The sequence below is a fragment of the Micropterus dolomieu genome, linkage group LG18 (genome assembly GCF_021292245.1).
Source record: "Micropterus dolomieu isolate WLL.071019.BEF.003 ecotype Adirondacks linkage group LG18, ASM2129224v1, whole genome shotgun sequence".
NCBI classification, from domain to species: domain Eukaryota; kingdom Metazoa; phylum Chordata; class Actinopteri; order Centrarchiformes; family Centrarchidae; genus Micropterus; species Micropterus dolomieu.
The window spans coordinates 5,997,571-6,015,172 of record NC_060167.1 but is presented as its reverse complement, the minus strand read 5'-3'; the positions used below and the strand labels follow the sequence as shown (position 1 = coordinate 6,015,172).

General features: G+C 37.9%; 1 protein-coding gene and 1 non-coding gene across 2 annotated transcripts; one reads left to right on the top strand and one right to left on the bottom strand.

Annotated features, from left to right (window-relative positions):
* Window positions 1-3,911: 3,911 nt before the first annotated feature.
* On the top strand, window positions 3,912-16,337 carry zgc:171566. Its single transcript, XM_046075483.1, has 9 exons — window positions 3,912-4,233; window positions 5,667-5,781; window positions 8,352-8,402; window positions 9,250-9,334; window positions 9,996-10,134; window positions 13,454-13,560; window positions 14,423-14,513; window positions 14,873-15,010; window positions 15,796-16,337. Exons 1-9 carry the CDS (start codon window positions 4,122-4,124, stop codon window positions 15,915-15,917), a joined length of 960 nt encoding a protein of 319 aa, XP_045931439.1. The 5' UTR covers window positions 3,912-4,121; the 3' UTR covers window positions 15,918-16,337.
* Window positions 8,014-8,069, bottom strand: LOC123957052. The gene has a single exon (XR_006821710.1). It is a non-coding gene; the product is annotated as a U7 small nuclear RNA (small nuclear RNA).
* Window positions 16,338-17,602: the final 1,265 nt, after the last annotated feature.

The following is a 17,602-nucleotide window of genomic DNA, read 5'->3' as shown; positions in this document are numbered from 1 at the left end:
ACAAGTTACTGAGAAAAATAAAATACATTTTGATATTCAAATGTCATGCTTTCCAATTGGCTAAGGTAGTCACAGCCAGCATAACTGGAACACCCAATACTTTGACATGACGTTTAGAGATTAATTCATTAAGGACCAAATGCACGCAAGAACTGAGATACAAGATCTATCTGACATACAGAATAAGCACTTTTACTTCTGATACCTAAGTACATTCACTATGGAATACTTTTATACCTTTTACTTGAGTAGAGTTTTGAGGACTTTAAATGTGGATATGGTATTTCTCCTCTTAAGTAAAGGAAAATTGTACTCTATTTAAAGACAATAAGTCCTTCACTATTTTAGCTGGATGGTGCAGCGGCAGTGTTGTTGCCCTTTGAACAGCAAGAGTGGGGTTCAAATCCAGCAAGAGCTCCCCATAGGAAAGCAAAATTCAAGATGAGATCTCATAGTTGTTTCCTTCTTTTCTCCTAGACACAAATGAGCTGCTTTTAATACCAAGGTGAGACCAAAGGCCTTTTCTCCCACTTCTCAAATTCATCTCTGGAGAAACAACCATATAAAATCTCATTTATGTCTAACTCTGATCAAAACAAGAGATCTCTAACTGATCTTAAATAAGTCTAATTTAAGTCTCCTGAACATTGGACCATGAGATCAGAGAAAGAGCTCAAAGAAAACTCAGCTGTGACTCCTGGGATCTCATGATTCTTCTCAAATATGTCTCAGTTTTCTCATATTGGCCTCAGGAGCAAAAAACTCATCTCTATCTTACTCTGATCAAAAGATGAGATCTCTACAGTATCTTAAATAAGTGTGATTTCAGTCTCCAGAATGCGGATCAGAAAAAAAGCTCCAAGATATTTCTCAGTTTTGTCTTAGTGACCTCACTTAGGGGTTATTTTACTCAAGTACTTTACTTATGTCAAATGTTGAGGTTGAGTATTTTCTTTTTATGGTGGTTTGTACTTGTACTCCCCTTAATTTCAAAATCATTTTTGTATTTATTGTTAATTATCTGTTACAAGTTACTGAGAAAAATAAAATAAATTTTGACATTGAAAATAATGCACTTTCGAATGTCATGTTTTCCAATTTGTTCACAACCAGTATAACTGGAACACGCAATACTTTGACATAATGTTTAGAGATTAATTCATTAAGGACCAAATGCACGCAAGAACTGAGATACAACATGTATCTGTCATACAGAAAGAGCACTTTTACTTAAGTACATTCACTATGGAATACTTTTATACCTTTTACTTGAGTAGAATTTTAAGGACTTTAATTGTGGATATGGTATTTCTCCTCTTTTAAGTAAAGGAAAATTGTACTCTATTTAAAGACAATCAGTCCTTCAATGTTAATTTTAGCTGGATGGTGCAGCGACAGTGTTGTTGGCCTTTGAACAGCAGGAGCAGGAGCAGGGTTCACATCCAGCTCAGGGCAAGCCTCCAGCACATTTCTCCAAGCATAGACAGCAATGTGATACAATCAAGCTCACAAACATCTCTCCAGAGCTCCCAACTGCTTTTTAGGAGCAATAAGCACAACATTGATGAAATCAAAGAGAGACAACGATGAGATCTCATCTGTTACTTTCATTTATCCTATTGTAATCTCAATTCAGTATCCATTTGTCTTACCCAAGTCTCAAAACGTCAATCTTTCTTCATCTCATCCTTTTCTCCTAAGGGGTTTTAGGAGCAACAATTCAGATTGGAGTGATCTCAAAAAGAAATACTATTGAGATCTTAGTGTTTTCTCAAGACTTAAAGAAAAGACTATTCTGAGCAAAAGATTTTTCTTCTGGGACAGCCTACATAGATGATCACAACATGACGCAAGTATGTCATGTGAAGTTCTTTAGTGCGCTCGCATAATTGCAGTGTGAAACCAAACCAAAACTAATCGAATATATCATCCATCCATCCATCCATCCATCCATCGTCAACTGCTTATCCTGCGTACAGGGTCACGGGGGGCTGGAGCCAATCCCAGCTGACATCGGGTGAATAGCGGGGTACACCCTGGACAGGTCGCCAGTCCATCACAGGGCCACATATAGACAAACAACCACTCACACTCACATCCACACGTGACTTATGTAACGTACTTAAATTCTGGTATCCCTGTTGCTGGACTGGGACTTTCCAACGCTCGTACATGTCGTTTTGGGGAACGGTAATATATGTCATTGTACTTTCCAATGGTCATTTATGTTGTTTTGGAACAATTGTCAATCGCCCTATTTTGTCATTAAGGTATGAGGAAGTGTGGTTAAATTCTATTCTGGATTATACAGGGAGCATGTGCAGAGAAGCTAATATGGGAGAAAGATTATAAGTTTTTCTAGTTCAAGTCAGTACACATGCAGCGGCATTCTGGATCATCTGGAAAGTCTTAAGGGAGTAGAAGTAACAAATGCATGGACTAGTTTTTCTGCATCATTTTGAGACAGGATGTACCTGATTTTTGCAATGTTACATGGGTATAAAAAAAAGGCAGTCCTTGAACTTTGTTGAAGTTTCTTTTATGTGGGAGTCAAATGACAATCTAGTAACAACTTTTAATGAATAGGCAAATTATCAAGCTTTATTGACTGGGATACTTTCTTGTATAGTTATGATCCCTGGATAATAAGGTAACTTTTATTATGCAACGCGCGCGCGCACACACATGTGCACACTGTAAGAAACTGAGAGGGCTGTTTGGTGGAGCATTGTGACCTCTTGTGGTTCTATAGTGCAGTTGCAATGTGTCCCTCTGCAACATATTGTAACTAAAGTCACTGATCCATGGGCTACTTGCACTACAAAATGCAGACCTCATCAAATGAACACACACATGCACACACATTCTCCTTACTGCAGTCCTCAGGGTTACAGATTATTTTGTGCACACACATTCTCATTTGCTCTCTCTTTCTCTCTCTTACACACAAACATTCACCCTTCTTATCACTCTCTGCCTCATAGCTGCCTGATGACCAGATATGTTACACAAAGAACAAATTAAAACTAGAAGAGAACTTTGGTGGTGCATGCTGTAGAGCTGAACACACACGCACGCACGCACGCACGCACACACACACGCACACACACACACACACTGCAGTACATTGTCTTTCTGTCACAAACATGCACACAGTATGTTCTCTCTGGTTTCTTTGGATACATTTTGCTCAGGAACATGATAAGAAACTAACATTTCAGACAATACAGCATGGTATTACAGTGAATGGACCTGCTTACACAATGTGCAGATCAGCACATAAGTTTACAAAACTACAGTATAGATGCAATGTGGGCAAAAACATACAGAGTAATGATTTTTTTTTTTCACTAGCTACAACGTTTCCCGAATAGAACAGCATTGCAAAACAACCTAAAAGCTTACGATTGTTTCTGCTCTCAGCACTGTGATAAGGCATAATAGAATGTCACCAAACGAGAGAGGTGTGATTCTTTCTCAAAATCTGTAATTTAATATTTTGTAACTGGATGGCTTTTTGAAGCATGACCTTTCACACAAGAGGTAGGCTACGAACAATCAGTTTGTCAGAGTAGCCTTTTACCTCAACATCGACAACCTTATTAGCTCTCTGAGGCATCTCTAGTTGATGTTGCTCTGTGTAGGGAGGACAGGTCACTTCTAGCTCAACTAATTCTTATTTAGCTGTACTTACTGTTTTATTTTTATTGGTGGTGGTATTTATATGGCGCTGGGATCTCCTGAGCTGCACCTCTGAAGATGGAGGAGTAGATAGGAAAGGAGTCTGATCTGGCTGATCTATTTCTATAGAAAAAGAACAAAAAGGAGGAGGTGTCTTGCTGACGTGGGTCTACGGAGGGGAGTTCCACACTTGATGCTCCTGTTCAGTAGCCTGGACTGAGGTAAAGAGAGATCAGAGGACAGCAAGAGAGGATAATCACCTTTTGATCAAACAGCATATTCGTTCGGATAATTAAATCTCCGTTTATTTTATCTGCCCTTTGTTATTTTTATAGACAAAAAAGCGCCGATATTTTAATTGTTCTTTCCCAACCTGCAAACCAAGCCTACATCCTTCGTTTCCAGCGGTATTGCGTTTAAAATCCTGCGCGGTGTTTTGGATGTGTCGGCCGGCTGCAGCGGTGTTGGCGGTGCTGACCGCCTGTCTCTGTTGCGGTCCGTTTCTGTGCGCGGCGGGGAGAAGCCAGCAGCTCAATTACCGACCCGTCATTGGTAAGATTTAGCCGCATGAACGGCTAGAGTCTCTGTCCATTTGCGTGCATAGTCTGAAAGTACACGTCGGATTATGTAATTGTCATCGAGAATGTTCGAGGAAGGTGTGTATTTAGAGATAGTCTGCTTTATGCGGCGTTTGTGTTTAGGTTAATAAAGCCTATGCCTAATTCAGTAGGCACTGCATATTTTATAATATTACATTGTTATCTAGACACTTATGGAAGTAATTCTCTGCAGATAGCCTAGGCCTACACTTTACTGAAATCCACTCAGTTTGACCAAAACCAGCGTTAATTATCATTTTGTCTTTACATTCTGTTTGCTTCGTAACAATTAGGGTGATGCGTGCAAATGTTTGCTGTATTGTATCACGCAATAGCTACTTAATACCTTTAACACCTCAGTTGTCACTGATACCAGGGTCACGGGTTTCTGTCTCTGAAAATGCTTTAAGGAACTGGAGGTTCAACGGGTTTTACTGATTAGAGTCAGATAAGTAGGCAATGACTGGACGAAACCATGCTGTCTTGAGCAAACCTGGTGTTGAGGCCATGACTCATGATCTGTGGTTATGCTTAAAAGAGGAAGTGCATTAACTTTGAATTTACACTGTCATACCAAGGATTTCGTGTGTCATCTTGTTTGGGGTTTTGCCTGTTTGTTTGGCAGGAGGGTTTCAAAAATGCACCCAAATCTCTATTACTCTGTTTTGAAGCAGATAAACTATCTCTGTAATTAACATCGTTTCAAGGGTTGTGTACTGCTGTCTGGGTGATTTCTAGTTATTGAAACTACTTTTGAATTTGTGTATTGTGTATTCTCAGTCTTGATTAAACAGCACATAATATAAAGCATTGTAGTTTTATAGTAATAGTAGTTTATAGTATATTAAGTTTATAGTATAGTAGTAGAAATTTGAAAATGTATACTTTATACAGACATAGGCTCATGGTGTTTAATATTTCCCATCTGCCATGCAATGTGCATTTCATTAAATTGTTTGGCAACAGAGACATCCCTTTGTTTTGGTGCCTAAGGGTAAAATAAAAGGCAGAGGATGAAAACACCTGATGGTGTTGCTTTGTTATATGACAGTCATCTGGATATTGTCGAGTTATTAAGGAATATGGCATACATGGGACATTGTGTGGATTTAAACTATATTTAGAGTTAAAATAAATTATGATGCAATGTTCCCGAGACCTTTCTGGAAAAAGGTGACACACATGAACAAGTCAATACCTGTAGGGGATTTGATCTCTGTTTTTCTTGTCAACCCTTCCCCTGCTCTTTGTTGCTACTTAATCTTTTCTGTGTGGACAGAATTTATCAGCTACACATCTAAGCTAGCTAAGCATCAACTTTTCAATGCATATGTCTATGAAATATTTGTGTATATGTGTGTTATATCTGTCTTCTGTCCTTCCAAGGCATATTGGCACAGGAAAACCTTCCTGGAGACCAGTTTGCTCGTGGTTCCTCTTACATAGCTGCCTCCTATGTCAAATACCTGGAAGGAGCCGGATCAAGGGTGGTACCCATCAGGTAAAGCAGTTAGGTGTGACCTCTCATTCCTGTGAGGTGTCAGAGCCAGCCAGGCATAATCTGTTATCAGCTGAATGAGAAAACAGTTCACGCAATTTGAAAGATGTGGTCATTGAATGCATGTTGGGTGAAAGCGTTCATAGTTAGTACACAGTGACCTCTGCTGTGGTGAGTGTGTAAAGAGTTTTGAAAAAGTGATGGTGCATAGAGAAATGTGATTAGCATTTGTAAAAAAAAAACAAAAACAAACTAACAGTGGATAAAATGACTATGGAATTGAAAGTCCACTCCACTGAGTGTTGTTGTTTTGGTTTTATAGCTCACAACTTTATTTGGTTTATGTGCACTCAGCAATCTTGTTTTCAGTAAATGACTGTTGGATTATAAGTCATCACACTTTTTACTGGGCTCCACCTATATCGAACACCATGACGGATACTGCTGGGAGTCAGATGAGGATCACAATGAGCGAGTGAGATAGAGGGTGTTTACAACAGAGCTTCTTTAAGCTCTGTGGTGAATTGATGACGTGAAAATAAGTGAAGCCTTAATCTGCTCTGACTCTGCAGCTGTCCTGATGGCCTTGAAAGGTAATAAAGCAAAAGCCGGTCCTGATATCATAAATGAAATTCTGGTAGTATTATTTTGAATTTCAGAGAGTGGTAGCAATGTGATGTTCTACTGGGTCCCTGGGCATGCTGGACTTGAAGGGAAATGAAGTAGCAGACTGTTTAGCAAAATCAAGCCTAAAGAAGTTAGACAGATATAAATATATCATTGGGAAGAGTGGAACTAAAAGAAAAAATTAACTAGTATTGAAAGGGAATGGAAAAGATTGTGGGACAATGAGACCAAGGGGAGACATTATACTACTATTTGCAATCTCAGGTTAAAAAAGTCAGGCATTGTTATGGGTCCAGAAGAGATTCTGGTCAAATCTGTTGGTTAAGACTTGGGCATTGTGGGTTGAATCAGTCCTTACATGTTATTGGAAAGCATCCTAAAGGGCTTTGTGAGTGTGGGAATTCTGAAACAGTGGAACATGTTTTACTGAAATGTAACAAATATAATATAGAAAGGAGCATTTTATTCAAGAGGTTATCAGATTTGGGAGTTCGGCCATACTCGGTTAAATCTATATTGGGGCAAAATGAGTACTACCACTTATTGATTGTATAACAGTTCTTACACGATACAGGGCTATATATAAAAATTTGAAGCAATAACATTTTCATTATAGTGAGTTCCTGAGGAGGGCAGTAATACGCCTAGAACCGTATAAACTGCCGTAAATCCGTATGAAGAAGAAGAAGAAGAGATAGAGGGTGACAAGCAGCAAAGATCTTCAGGCTGGATTTGAACCCAGGCTGCTGCAGTAAGGACTCAGCCTTATACACAGAGAGTGTGCACTATTAGCTTAACTAACTGCACCCTGAGGATCAGGATTTAAAAGAATGTACAAGGTAGTGGAGTCGGGAAGAAGGGTTTCTTTCATTTGTTTTTTAAAATTATTTATAAAAGTGGGAAAAGTCACAACTTTTGCAGATAATTGTAAGTTGTTACGCTGTCTGATAGCATGCAATATGATATGTATACTATGAGATTCCTGTGGTTGAAGTAATGTTGAGAAGGTACTTACTATTGTAAAAATATGACTTGCACAGCAGAGTGTAAAGCCGAAATATGATGTCCATTTTCCTTCTGCTGAAAATGGCAAAGTGGTAGGTTGCATTTATATAACATTTTTATCTAATGTGCTTTACAATTTGCCTCTAATTCACCCATCCTCACACTAATGGCATCGACCATGCAAGTTGCTGGTCTGACTAGGGTTTACGGTTCAGTGTCTTTCTCAGGGAAACTTTGACATGCGAACAGGAGGAGCAGGGGGTTGAACAATCAACTCTGTGATCAGGAGACAACCTGCTCTACCTCCTACAGCTACAGTAGTGTGGAAAATTGCTCTGTTCGCGTGGTTGAGGGCTGCAAATCAATTGGTGCACATCATTCACCTTTCCCCTCTGAGATGTACAGGTAGTACTTTGCATATACTGTTATATCACATCTACATTTCACTTAACAACTGCTATACAGAGATCGCATACAGTGTTTGCTTAATAAACAAAAAATAAATAAAAAGTGTATTTAATCACTGACTTTACTTTAGTCAATGCTCTCAGACAACCAATATAATTGTTCTTGAAACTGTTCAGTTAATTTTTCACAAATTCAGTGGGACTTCTTTTATAGAAGTCCTGCTAGAAAATTAAGAAAGAGCTTTTTTTCCTGAAACTACAATTGTGTGAAATTGGGATCCCTGTCTGAAGAACAGCAGTATCAGTCATGGTGCCAAATGTGGTTTCATGTGGGCGGAGCCTGTGCATATAAGAGCGACGTCACTATATCAGTAGGAGTTACAAAACGACAGCCTTTTACACTTTCTTTTTGTTTGACCTCTTCCTCATGTTTTCAATGACAAAAAATGAGTGATAAATAATGTTTTTTGATGTCTTGGATAGTTAATGGGTTTAACTATGTCTATGTGATTTTGTGCCATCTTTGTTTACTAGAATCAATCGCACAGAAGAAGAATATGCTAAGATATTCTACTCAATAAATGGGTGAGTTGAACATGGTTCTCTTGTTGTCTCCTTTCTTCAGCTCTATATATGCCACACTGACTGTATTTTGCTGCCACTAGGCTAATAATTACACTAAACAAGTTTGTGCCTGTCTCTTGCTTTTCATTGCACTAAATGTTTTCAATGCATTGGCCATGTTTCCACAAAATTAAAAGACTAAGCTTGATAAGAAGTGGCAATAAAAAATAAAATAAAACATTGCAACAGTTTGTGTCTGTGAGTTGAGTAATTTATTGGTCTATAGTTGGTATAGTACAATTATCAATTCAAAATCTGGTCAGTGGCTCCAAATGACAGGTTGTGCCATAGTTTTCTAGCTAAAAGGTCAACAGGTTAAGTCAGCAATTATGTATATTAACAGGAGATTTATGGCTACTACTGATGATATTTTTAGCTTATAATACACTAAATGGTAGTTGGTGTTATAAGAAGACAATGGAAATTAGCTGACTGATACATTGGTAATTAGGCTGTGGGTGACATTTTCTGTTGAGACAAGTTGTGCAGAATTTGGTTCATTGCTGCTGTTGCACATCAGTAGTGTCCCTCCAGTTTGGCAAGAAACCTTATAAGTCAACTGAAAGTTCTATGCAATACACAAATAGGGACTCTGTCTGTGGTCTCTGTCTTTGACCTATGCATGTACTCTCTGTTACTTGATTATAACTGTAACATGTTCTGTAAAATGTAAGCTTGTTGCACTCATCATAAGTCATGTGAAAGCTGTAAAAAATAAAAAAAAAAAAAAGTTAAACCATTGTTAACTGGATGCAAGATTTCCTAGCAGCACGAAGCCTAAAAGTCTAAAGTGGAAGTGTCTCCTCAGGTTGTTGCTGCCGGGAGGAGATGTAGATATTCAGACATCGCAGTTCAGTCGAGCTGCCAAGATCTTTTACGACTTGGCTCTGAAGGTAAGACATTTGACATGTACAACTGACTGCCAAGACGAAGTGATGAGTTATTTTAATGTTAAAACCTGATTACCTTGGTTTAATTTTCCTGTCATTGAAGGGCAGGTTCACGTTTTTTTCTTAACTGAAACAACACTCACATACCTCATTTCATTCTGTGCAATGACAATAAGATTATCTCTTATAACCACATTTAAATTGAAAGAGTTTTTGGTCGCTCTAATTGTTCCTCCTATCCATACTGGCAGTCAATAGATACCTTCCAAATGCAATTCCAATGTAAATGATACGGACAAAATCCACAAATCAAGTGAGTATTTTCCAAATATACTGTCTTTTAGTACAACATGGCCACCACAGCCTTTTCTGTTTCATTGGACAGTAATCCTTGCTGAGAAGCAGTGGAAGAACAGGAAGAAAAAGAGGGAACTTGGTAGTAAACAGACTTTTAACATTGGAATATTTATCTTACTCAGAGTGTTGAAGCCCATATTAGCCTCAGCTGTACTTAACATCAGTGTGTGCAATTGAATGCACTTGGGTTGTTGTTGAACATAAAGGATAAAACTGTAATCACATATCATCATTTAAGGTTAAAATAAATGGCATTGCACCATCCTCATTATAATTCTTCTCATTCCCACTTTCTTATCCTCTGCAGGCCAACGATGCTGGGGACTACTTCCCTATCTGGGGAACTTGCCAGGGCTTTCAGCAGCTGTCTGTCCTGACAGCTAACAAAAACCTGCTCACCCTCACTGATACCAAGGCTGTGGCTTTACCTCTCACTCTCACACCAGGTATTCAGCAATCTCACATCATGAACACGAGCTCTTCTTTTCTCCTGTTCTCAGTTCTACTTACCTCTCTCTTAGATGTCTCAGCTTACAGTCTTTTTCTTTTTTTCTGTCAACAAGTTAGCACTAAGATAAAGGTGCCTTTGTATTTTGTTACATTTTAACTTAGCCTTAATGGCCTTGTACACCCACACAATTGTTCTTAGTTACTCAAATAGTACGATTTATGCTGAGATCTATTTTAGGATCTCATAGCTATGCAGTGTTAACCTAGAAATGAAATCAAATTAGCTCATGTTTATCTGAAATCCTAATTGCAATATGTAGTTCTAATCTGGGACACAAATAATATTTTTCCCTTGACAACAATAAAGAGAAGATACTTCTTTACTTAAATCCTAATAGAAAATTACTATGAAGAGTTACTGCTGTTGGCATCCAAATTGTTGCATTACCGCCATCTACTGAAGGACTTACTCCCATTCAATACATTGTCCGTTCTATGACTCAGACTCAATGTTCTGACATAGTGTAAATCCTTCCCTCAGCGTGGTGACTATTTCTTCTCCTATATCTGCAATGTCCAAGAATCTCCTTGCCGCATCCAACACCATATTGACCCTCTCTGTTTTGCTGTTAATTTCCACAGCACAATTAACCACCATAGCAAGAAATGCCAGAAATCGCTTCATGCATATCATATTCCGCTCATCTCCCTTCTTTTTCAGCTCCTGTTCATTTTGTACTGCTGCTCGCTCTTCCTTCCTCTCCATTCTCTTGATAGCTTCGGCATATGATAAACCCACTTCTGCTCTGATTTTACTCACTTTTGTTTGTTTTGTTTGTTTGGTGATTTCCCGCACAGTGAATGCACTTTATTTGTTCCTGCTCCTCTTCACGCTCCTCTCTTAAACAGTTGTTCTTCCCACACCTCCCACATCAGCTGTACGTGACTTATTACTCCTTTCTTTTTGATTTCTGACCCAAGTTGGAAGCATTTCAAACTGCTATAATCCTCAAAGCTAGATCTCTCTGCCACCTTGACACATAGGCAATGATAATCATCCCACTCCTTGTTAATTTGATCGACCAAACATCTCCGAGTTTATCTCCAACAAACTTTCCAACCTTGTGTGAATCCTTGAAGATCCCGTCCGTTCTTGTCACTGCTATCATACCAACTTGATACCTCTCATCAGTTCTTTCTTGCTTGGCTTCCATCACTTGAAACACTATCCTTCTTTCTTTTCTTATTCACCAATCCTCTTGTATCCACTTCCTTTCCTGCGTCACTCTCCAGACTCTCCTCTGACTACATTTTCCCACCAACCAGCCCGCCTGGAACTCACCATCACTTGAAACACTATCCTTCTTTCTTTTCTTATTCACCAATCTTCTTGTATCCACTTCCTTTCCTGCGTCCTTCTCCACGCTCTCCTCTGACCATGAAGAGTTACTTCTTTCTAGTTGTCATGCCTATTTTCCTCACAGCAACATCTCTCTTAAATAAATAAATAAATAAATAAATAAGGGGGCGAGCAATAAATATCAACATCACTTACACCCCACTGTCCTCAGAAGCTGTGTTTTAAACTGATCAGTCATGGGCAAACTACTTGGAAAATGTTGAGATTTTATATATATATATATTCATTCATTCATTCCAAAGTGTGCGTATGCATGCGTGAGAGAGGAATAAATCAGACACACAGAAACTCCTTCACTTGCAGCCATATCATTGCAGCAAAATATATTTCTTCATGAAACAAACTGAGAACAACCATTGTTGTTTGTATTAAGTTAGTGTAAAATGATCACATTATTATCATTATTATTTTTTGTTCCTACTGCTTGTCAAAAAGCAAGACATATTTTCAATGCAACATATTTTGTGTTTTGAGGTTGTTGTTTTTATTGGTCTTTCTTACTTTTAATAATGTAATTTTATTGTTTATTAATTATATCTTTTTTTATTGTTTATATGTGAATTCATGCTACCTATACATTCATGGCAATAGGCCTAAAGCAGAGAGACAGAGACAGAGAGATATCTCTCCATGGAAACAAGTTTCTGTCACTACATATCAAAGTTTCTTCCTCACTAAACGAAGAGCTGTCCATGCTGGACCCTGATCCTTCTCACAAGAGGTGTTACAATAACTATCACAATAGAAAGTAAACTTGATCGCGCGTGTCTTCATTCCCCTGCAACAAAGTCGCAGACACCAGCCCAAGGATCGGTACGTGATGTCACCGTCACACGGAAGTACTTCTGCCAGCTACACATACAGGTCCATGTGTGGCGGTGGCGTCACTTACTGAGAGTGGCAAGAACAGAAACCACACTGACTCTATTACAAATCACTTCACCATCAAAATGAGTTAAAAAATGTTAAGCTATTAAATACTTAATAACATTGCTTGAGGGTAAAGGAAATGTACTAATTAAGACTTTTGTCAAACTGTGATTCCTTTATGATTCGCACCCCTTCATTCATGGTGTCCAATTACACAAAAGTCTTCTAAATTGTGTGTTTTTTCTTCTTTTAAGTTAATCATTAACTTTGTTTTAGTTGCATATCTTGTATTTGTTTTTAATACCCTTAAAACATAATAAATATTCAGTATAGGAAATATCCCTTCCTACATCAAATATATCTTATAAGCCTTAACACTTTTTTGTAGTTCTTCTCACAGTACCTGAAGCAAGGACTGATTTTGACCACAACTAGGATATATTTGACTAAATTACTTTTCAGTATGTTAGCTTTGAGTTAGTTAATTATTTTTATGTCAAGTAGAGTTTTACACAAAGTTGAGCATTCCAATAATTTAATTAACCTAATATAATTTGTTTAACATTTGATAAGGAATTGTCTTTATAAATACCTGTATTTGTTTCTGAAAACCTCTACAAGAGCAAATATTTCTACTGACTTTACTGTTGTGATCCCTTTTGAGTCAATGGGCTGCTCCGAGGAATTCACACCCATGCAAATGAGAGAGGACATGTATCAAAGTGGCACACCGGTCTATTATGAAAGAGTCATTTTGAGTTGAGCTAAGCTTTTAAGTCTGCAGCAGTTGCAGAAAGAAATAACACATTATATTATGCATAATATATTTATTAAGTTCAAGGAATATTTTAAGAAATCATATGAAGTTGGCCCTTATGATAGTACTGTCAAAGGACTGATACCAACAGTAGTGCTCAATGGTCACTATGGGATAACTTTTTTCTTATTAACTGTAAAATTAAATGCAACTTCCCCTTTACTGTGTCATGTGAACCTCCTGCCATAAACCTGTGCCTGTCCTCCAGCGGCCCAGTCCAGCCGTCTGTTTCGGAGTTTCCCCAAGGATCTGCTGCAGTCCCTGGCTGAGGAAAACATCACTTCCAACTTCCACAGCTGGAGTCTGTCTCTGCAGGTATTTCTGGTCCCCTTCTTCAAAATAATGTCATGGCTATAGTCTGCTGCTTTTGTTTTTTTTTTTCAGGTTTGTTCTATACCACTATTTTTTAGTAGTGGATTAAACTCATGATGTTTGGTTTAAAAGTCCAAAGCCTTTCATCTCAGCAGAAATGATAGAAGGTGTAATCTACATTAACTGAAAATCCAAGTCATTTCCCAAAGGGTCCCCAACTGTATATCAGGCATTGCTCTCAATTATTAATATTATCTTAAATATTCTAAACTGAAACATTTATTTACAGTAAAATAGATCTATTTGGTGTAGAGAACCTACCTTAATTCCAGATCTGTATGGTTTTAGAAAAGGAAATGCACCCAGGCTAATAATCACCAAAAGTCAAGTAGTGCTGTCACAAGTATGACAAGCTACACCTGTAAACACTCAACTACTGCGTGTCAAGTGCGGTGGCTAAGTGGTAAGGTGTTGTTCTTGTAAACCAAAGATGATGGTTTGAACCACATCCATGCCTTGAGCTGTTAAGAGATTGCGACTTCTAACTGCTAATGGGATGAATGAAAAGTAAGATTGTGAGTGTGGCTAAATTAGGTGATGTGTCTCACAAATTAGTTGAATGTCATTGTGTGAGGCACTCAACTGCAACCAGTTTTTAATTTTTTTTTTTTTATTAAAGAAATCTTATCTCAATACCCTAAATCTTAGCATTTACTGTAAATAAATAGACATCTGTATTTAGCTAGTATGACCAATGTTTTAGCATTTATTTAGTTATTTAGTTTTGTTCCATGCAGAAGGAGCAATGTCATTTTAGGGCTACAACAACTATTTTAAAATAAAATCTCTTTCTTTGAACCAACAGAACTACAGCCGGAATGCCAAGCTGAAGAGGTTTTACAAGATCCTGTCCACCAACAATGATGGGAAGAAAGAATTCATCTCCACCATGGAAGGTATCAATCCTCACTGAATTGACAGTTTGAGTGCCATTTCATTCAGTTGTTCACCACACAATTAAAAACATCCAAATTTCAATCTACAGTGAATTTGGCATTTTCAGATTTCACAACTGCCCACCAGATGGCAACATCACCTACTAGCTGAACTAATGTTTTTGATCATAATAATGAGAGTTATGCTGATTATTCAGATGCAGAAGACATTGGGTATAGAATAGTTTATGAAATGGAGCACAATGATCATGATGGTCCATTTTGAGTGTCGTATAGAATGATATTTTTTTTCAGTACATGAGTGAGTTTTCATTTTTCATTTTTTAAAATCTGCTTACAATGTTTCTGGTTTTCCTCAGCCTACCGCTACCCATTTTATGCTGTGCAGTGGCATCCAGAGAAAAGCCCCTTTGAGTGGATAGATAAGCCAGGCATGGTTCACTCCACTTCTGCCATAAGAGCCTGCTTCTACACTGCCAGCTTCTTTGTCTCTGAAGGTAAAATGCGGTACCTCTGTATGCTTTATTGCATCTGTCAGATTACTAGCACTATTTATTTGTCATTTCTCTTTTCTGCTTGTTTCCTAGCAGAATACATCAAAAAGGCTAGGTCACTGTTTTCACTGAAATCATACATCCTGATGATAAATACAAATTATTTGTAATTATAAGTATTCATTTTTTTCTGGATTATTACCTAATTCAAGACAAATCTAACATTGGAAAGATTTCTTCCTAAACTGATTTTGTTTTCTTATCTTACAAATTTCAGTCACTCCCAATTTGTTACATACTGTATTTTGATTAGCATAAAAACAATCCATTTAATAGCTATTCTGGAGCTTTCCATGTTGTTGCATGATCTTCATCAGTAGATGGAGTTTGCAGATTTCTGCTGAAAATATAAATGTTTGAATTTCCATTCAATTATCACTCATGTCTAAAAATGAATCAAAGAAATGCATTATGCCAATAGCTGTTTTCTTGTGACTGGCTACCAAAAAGGTGATGTGGATGAAGCTGAAATTCTGCAAATGCAACTAAATTAAATGACATATGTGCAAATCAAACAAATCTAGTTGACGGAGGTCCTCACAAGTGACAAAGACAAAGAGAAACAAATGCATATTGCTCATTCAATACTTGAACAGTGTAAATGTGTATGTTATAAAGGAAAGAGCAGCTGCAGGTCTGTATGGGTGAAGCTTATAACTATACTCTGCTTTGTCTCTCTTTTCTTTACTTTCCCCCTTTTTTCTCCTTCCTTTCTTTCTCTTTTTCAGCCATGAAGAACCAACACCATTTCTCTAGTCCTGTGGAGGAAGAGAGCGCTCTCATCTACAACTTCTCTCCCGTGTACAGAGGCATCCACGCTGTTTTTGTGCAGAACTACTACTTTGATTGATGGACAGTACTGTAGACAAAACAGACCTGGGCTCAGTCTAGTCAGAATTTTAAAGCGGGCAAAAAAAACACAATTTAAGATCATTTGCTGCACACAAAAAGAACCAGATTCAGGATCATAAACACGCACAACGATATCTGTTACTGCAAAAGAATGTCTCAAATATGTTTTACAGTTTAATCAGGAATCTCATTAATTAATACTTGCATGCAGTGCAATTTATTCTCATAAATGAGGTGAACAGGAGGACAAATTACATTTAAATTGATGCTGTTTTCAATGCGTCAGTTGAGCAAATATGAGTGCATAGTTTCATCTAATGTTATCACATGTTCGTTCGTTCGTTCGTTCGTTCGTTCATTGCTCTATCGAACCAAACGCTGTGCGCCAGAGTGTGAATGTGATGCGCTGCTTGTAAAAACGCGTTATGTAAAATATAACACTATTTGATTAAAGAAATCTTTCAGTGTGTGTCATGTAAAACAAGTCATATTTCTTTTAACTCATTGGCAGCCTGGTTAAGTGAGTGGACTGTTTGTGTAGCCTAAATAAATGTTTAAACACAAGCAGAATGTATTTGATTTACTATCTTTTGAAACGGTGGGAATCTAAATTAGTACCCCTCCCTGCAGATTGGTTATTAAGGGTGTGGAGCCCCGGTGTGCCCCTTTTCCTCCGGTGTGCAAACATTGCATGGAAGTGCGTTTTTTACCCACCAAACAACATGCTTCAGCTATACTAAAAGGAACGTCAGTGTCACGCTGAGTAAAATTTTTTTTTGTAGCTTTTCTGTCAGAATTTGCCTCCTTTTCTTCAGGCAGTCAGTACGTATTAATATTAATGAGGGGCGTTTCACTGACCATTTATAGGCAACTATGGGCGTTTAAAGGGTCGGACATGGAGCTCCCTGTCATGCGCCACATTTCAAGCTGATTAATACATACTGACTGCATGAAGAAAAGGAGGCAAATTCTGACAGAAAAGCTGCAAAACGAAATTTAACTCAGTGTGACACTGATGTTCCTTTTGGTGAAGCATGTTGTTTGTTGGGTAAAAACGCACTTTCACGAAACGCTTGCGCACCAGAGGAAAGGGGGCACCGGAGCTCATTAGGGGGAGGGGCATCCCTCCTGATTAGTGATACACTGGCTGAAGGGACACACAGAGGATGACCCAGATACCAACTTGAATTCCCCCATTTGAAATGTATTCCACCTGTGTATAAGTATTTATTTAGGCTAAACAAACAGTCCACTCACTTAACAAGGCTGCCGATGAGTTAAAAGAAATTTGACTGATTTTATGTGACACACACTGAAAGACTTCTTTAATAAAATAGTGTTATATTTTCCATAACTCGTTTTACAAGCAGCGCATCACTTCCACATGCTGCCACACAGCGTTTGGCTCAATAAGGCAAAGAACATGTCATAACAATATATGAAACTATGCACTCGTATTTACTCATCTGACGCACTGAAAACGGCATCAATTTAAATGTAATTTGTCCTCCTGTTCACCTTATTTATGAGAATAAATCACATTGCATGCAAGTATTAATTAAATGATTCCTGATTAAACTGTACAACATATTTGAGGCATTCCTTTACAGAAACCGATTTCTCCATTTGTATTTATTATCCTAAATCTGGTAAATCTCGTGTGTGCACTGCAAATGATCTTAA

Coding starts and splice junctions, on each gene's coding strand:
- zgc:171566 (XM_046075483.1), top strand. CDS start 4,122: ATGTGTCGGCCGGCTGCAGCGGTGTTGGCGGTGCTGACCGCCTGTCTC. Junction 13,561..14,422: donor GCTGGAGTCTGTCTCTGCAG/GTATTTCTGGTC, acceptor TTGAACCAACAG/AACTACAGCCGGAATGCCAA. Junction 15,011..15,795: donor CAGCTTCTTTGTCTCTGAAG/GTAAAATGCGGT, acceptor TCTCTTTTTCAG/CCATGAAGAACCAACACCAT.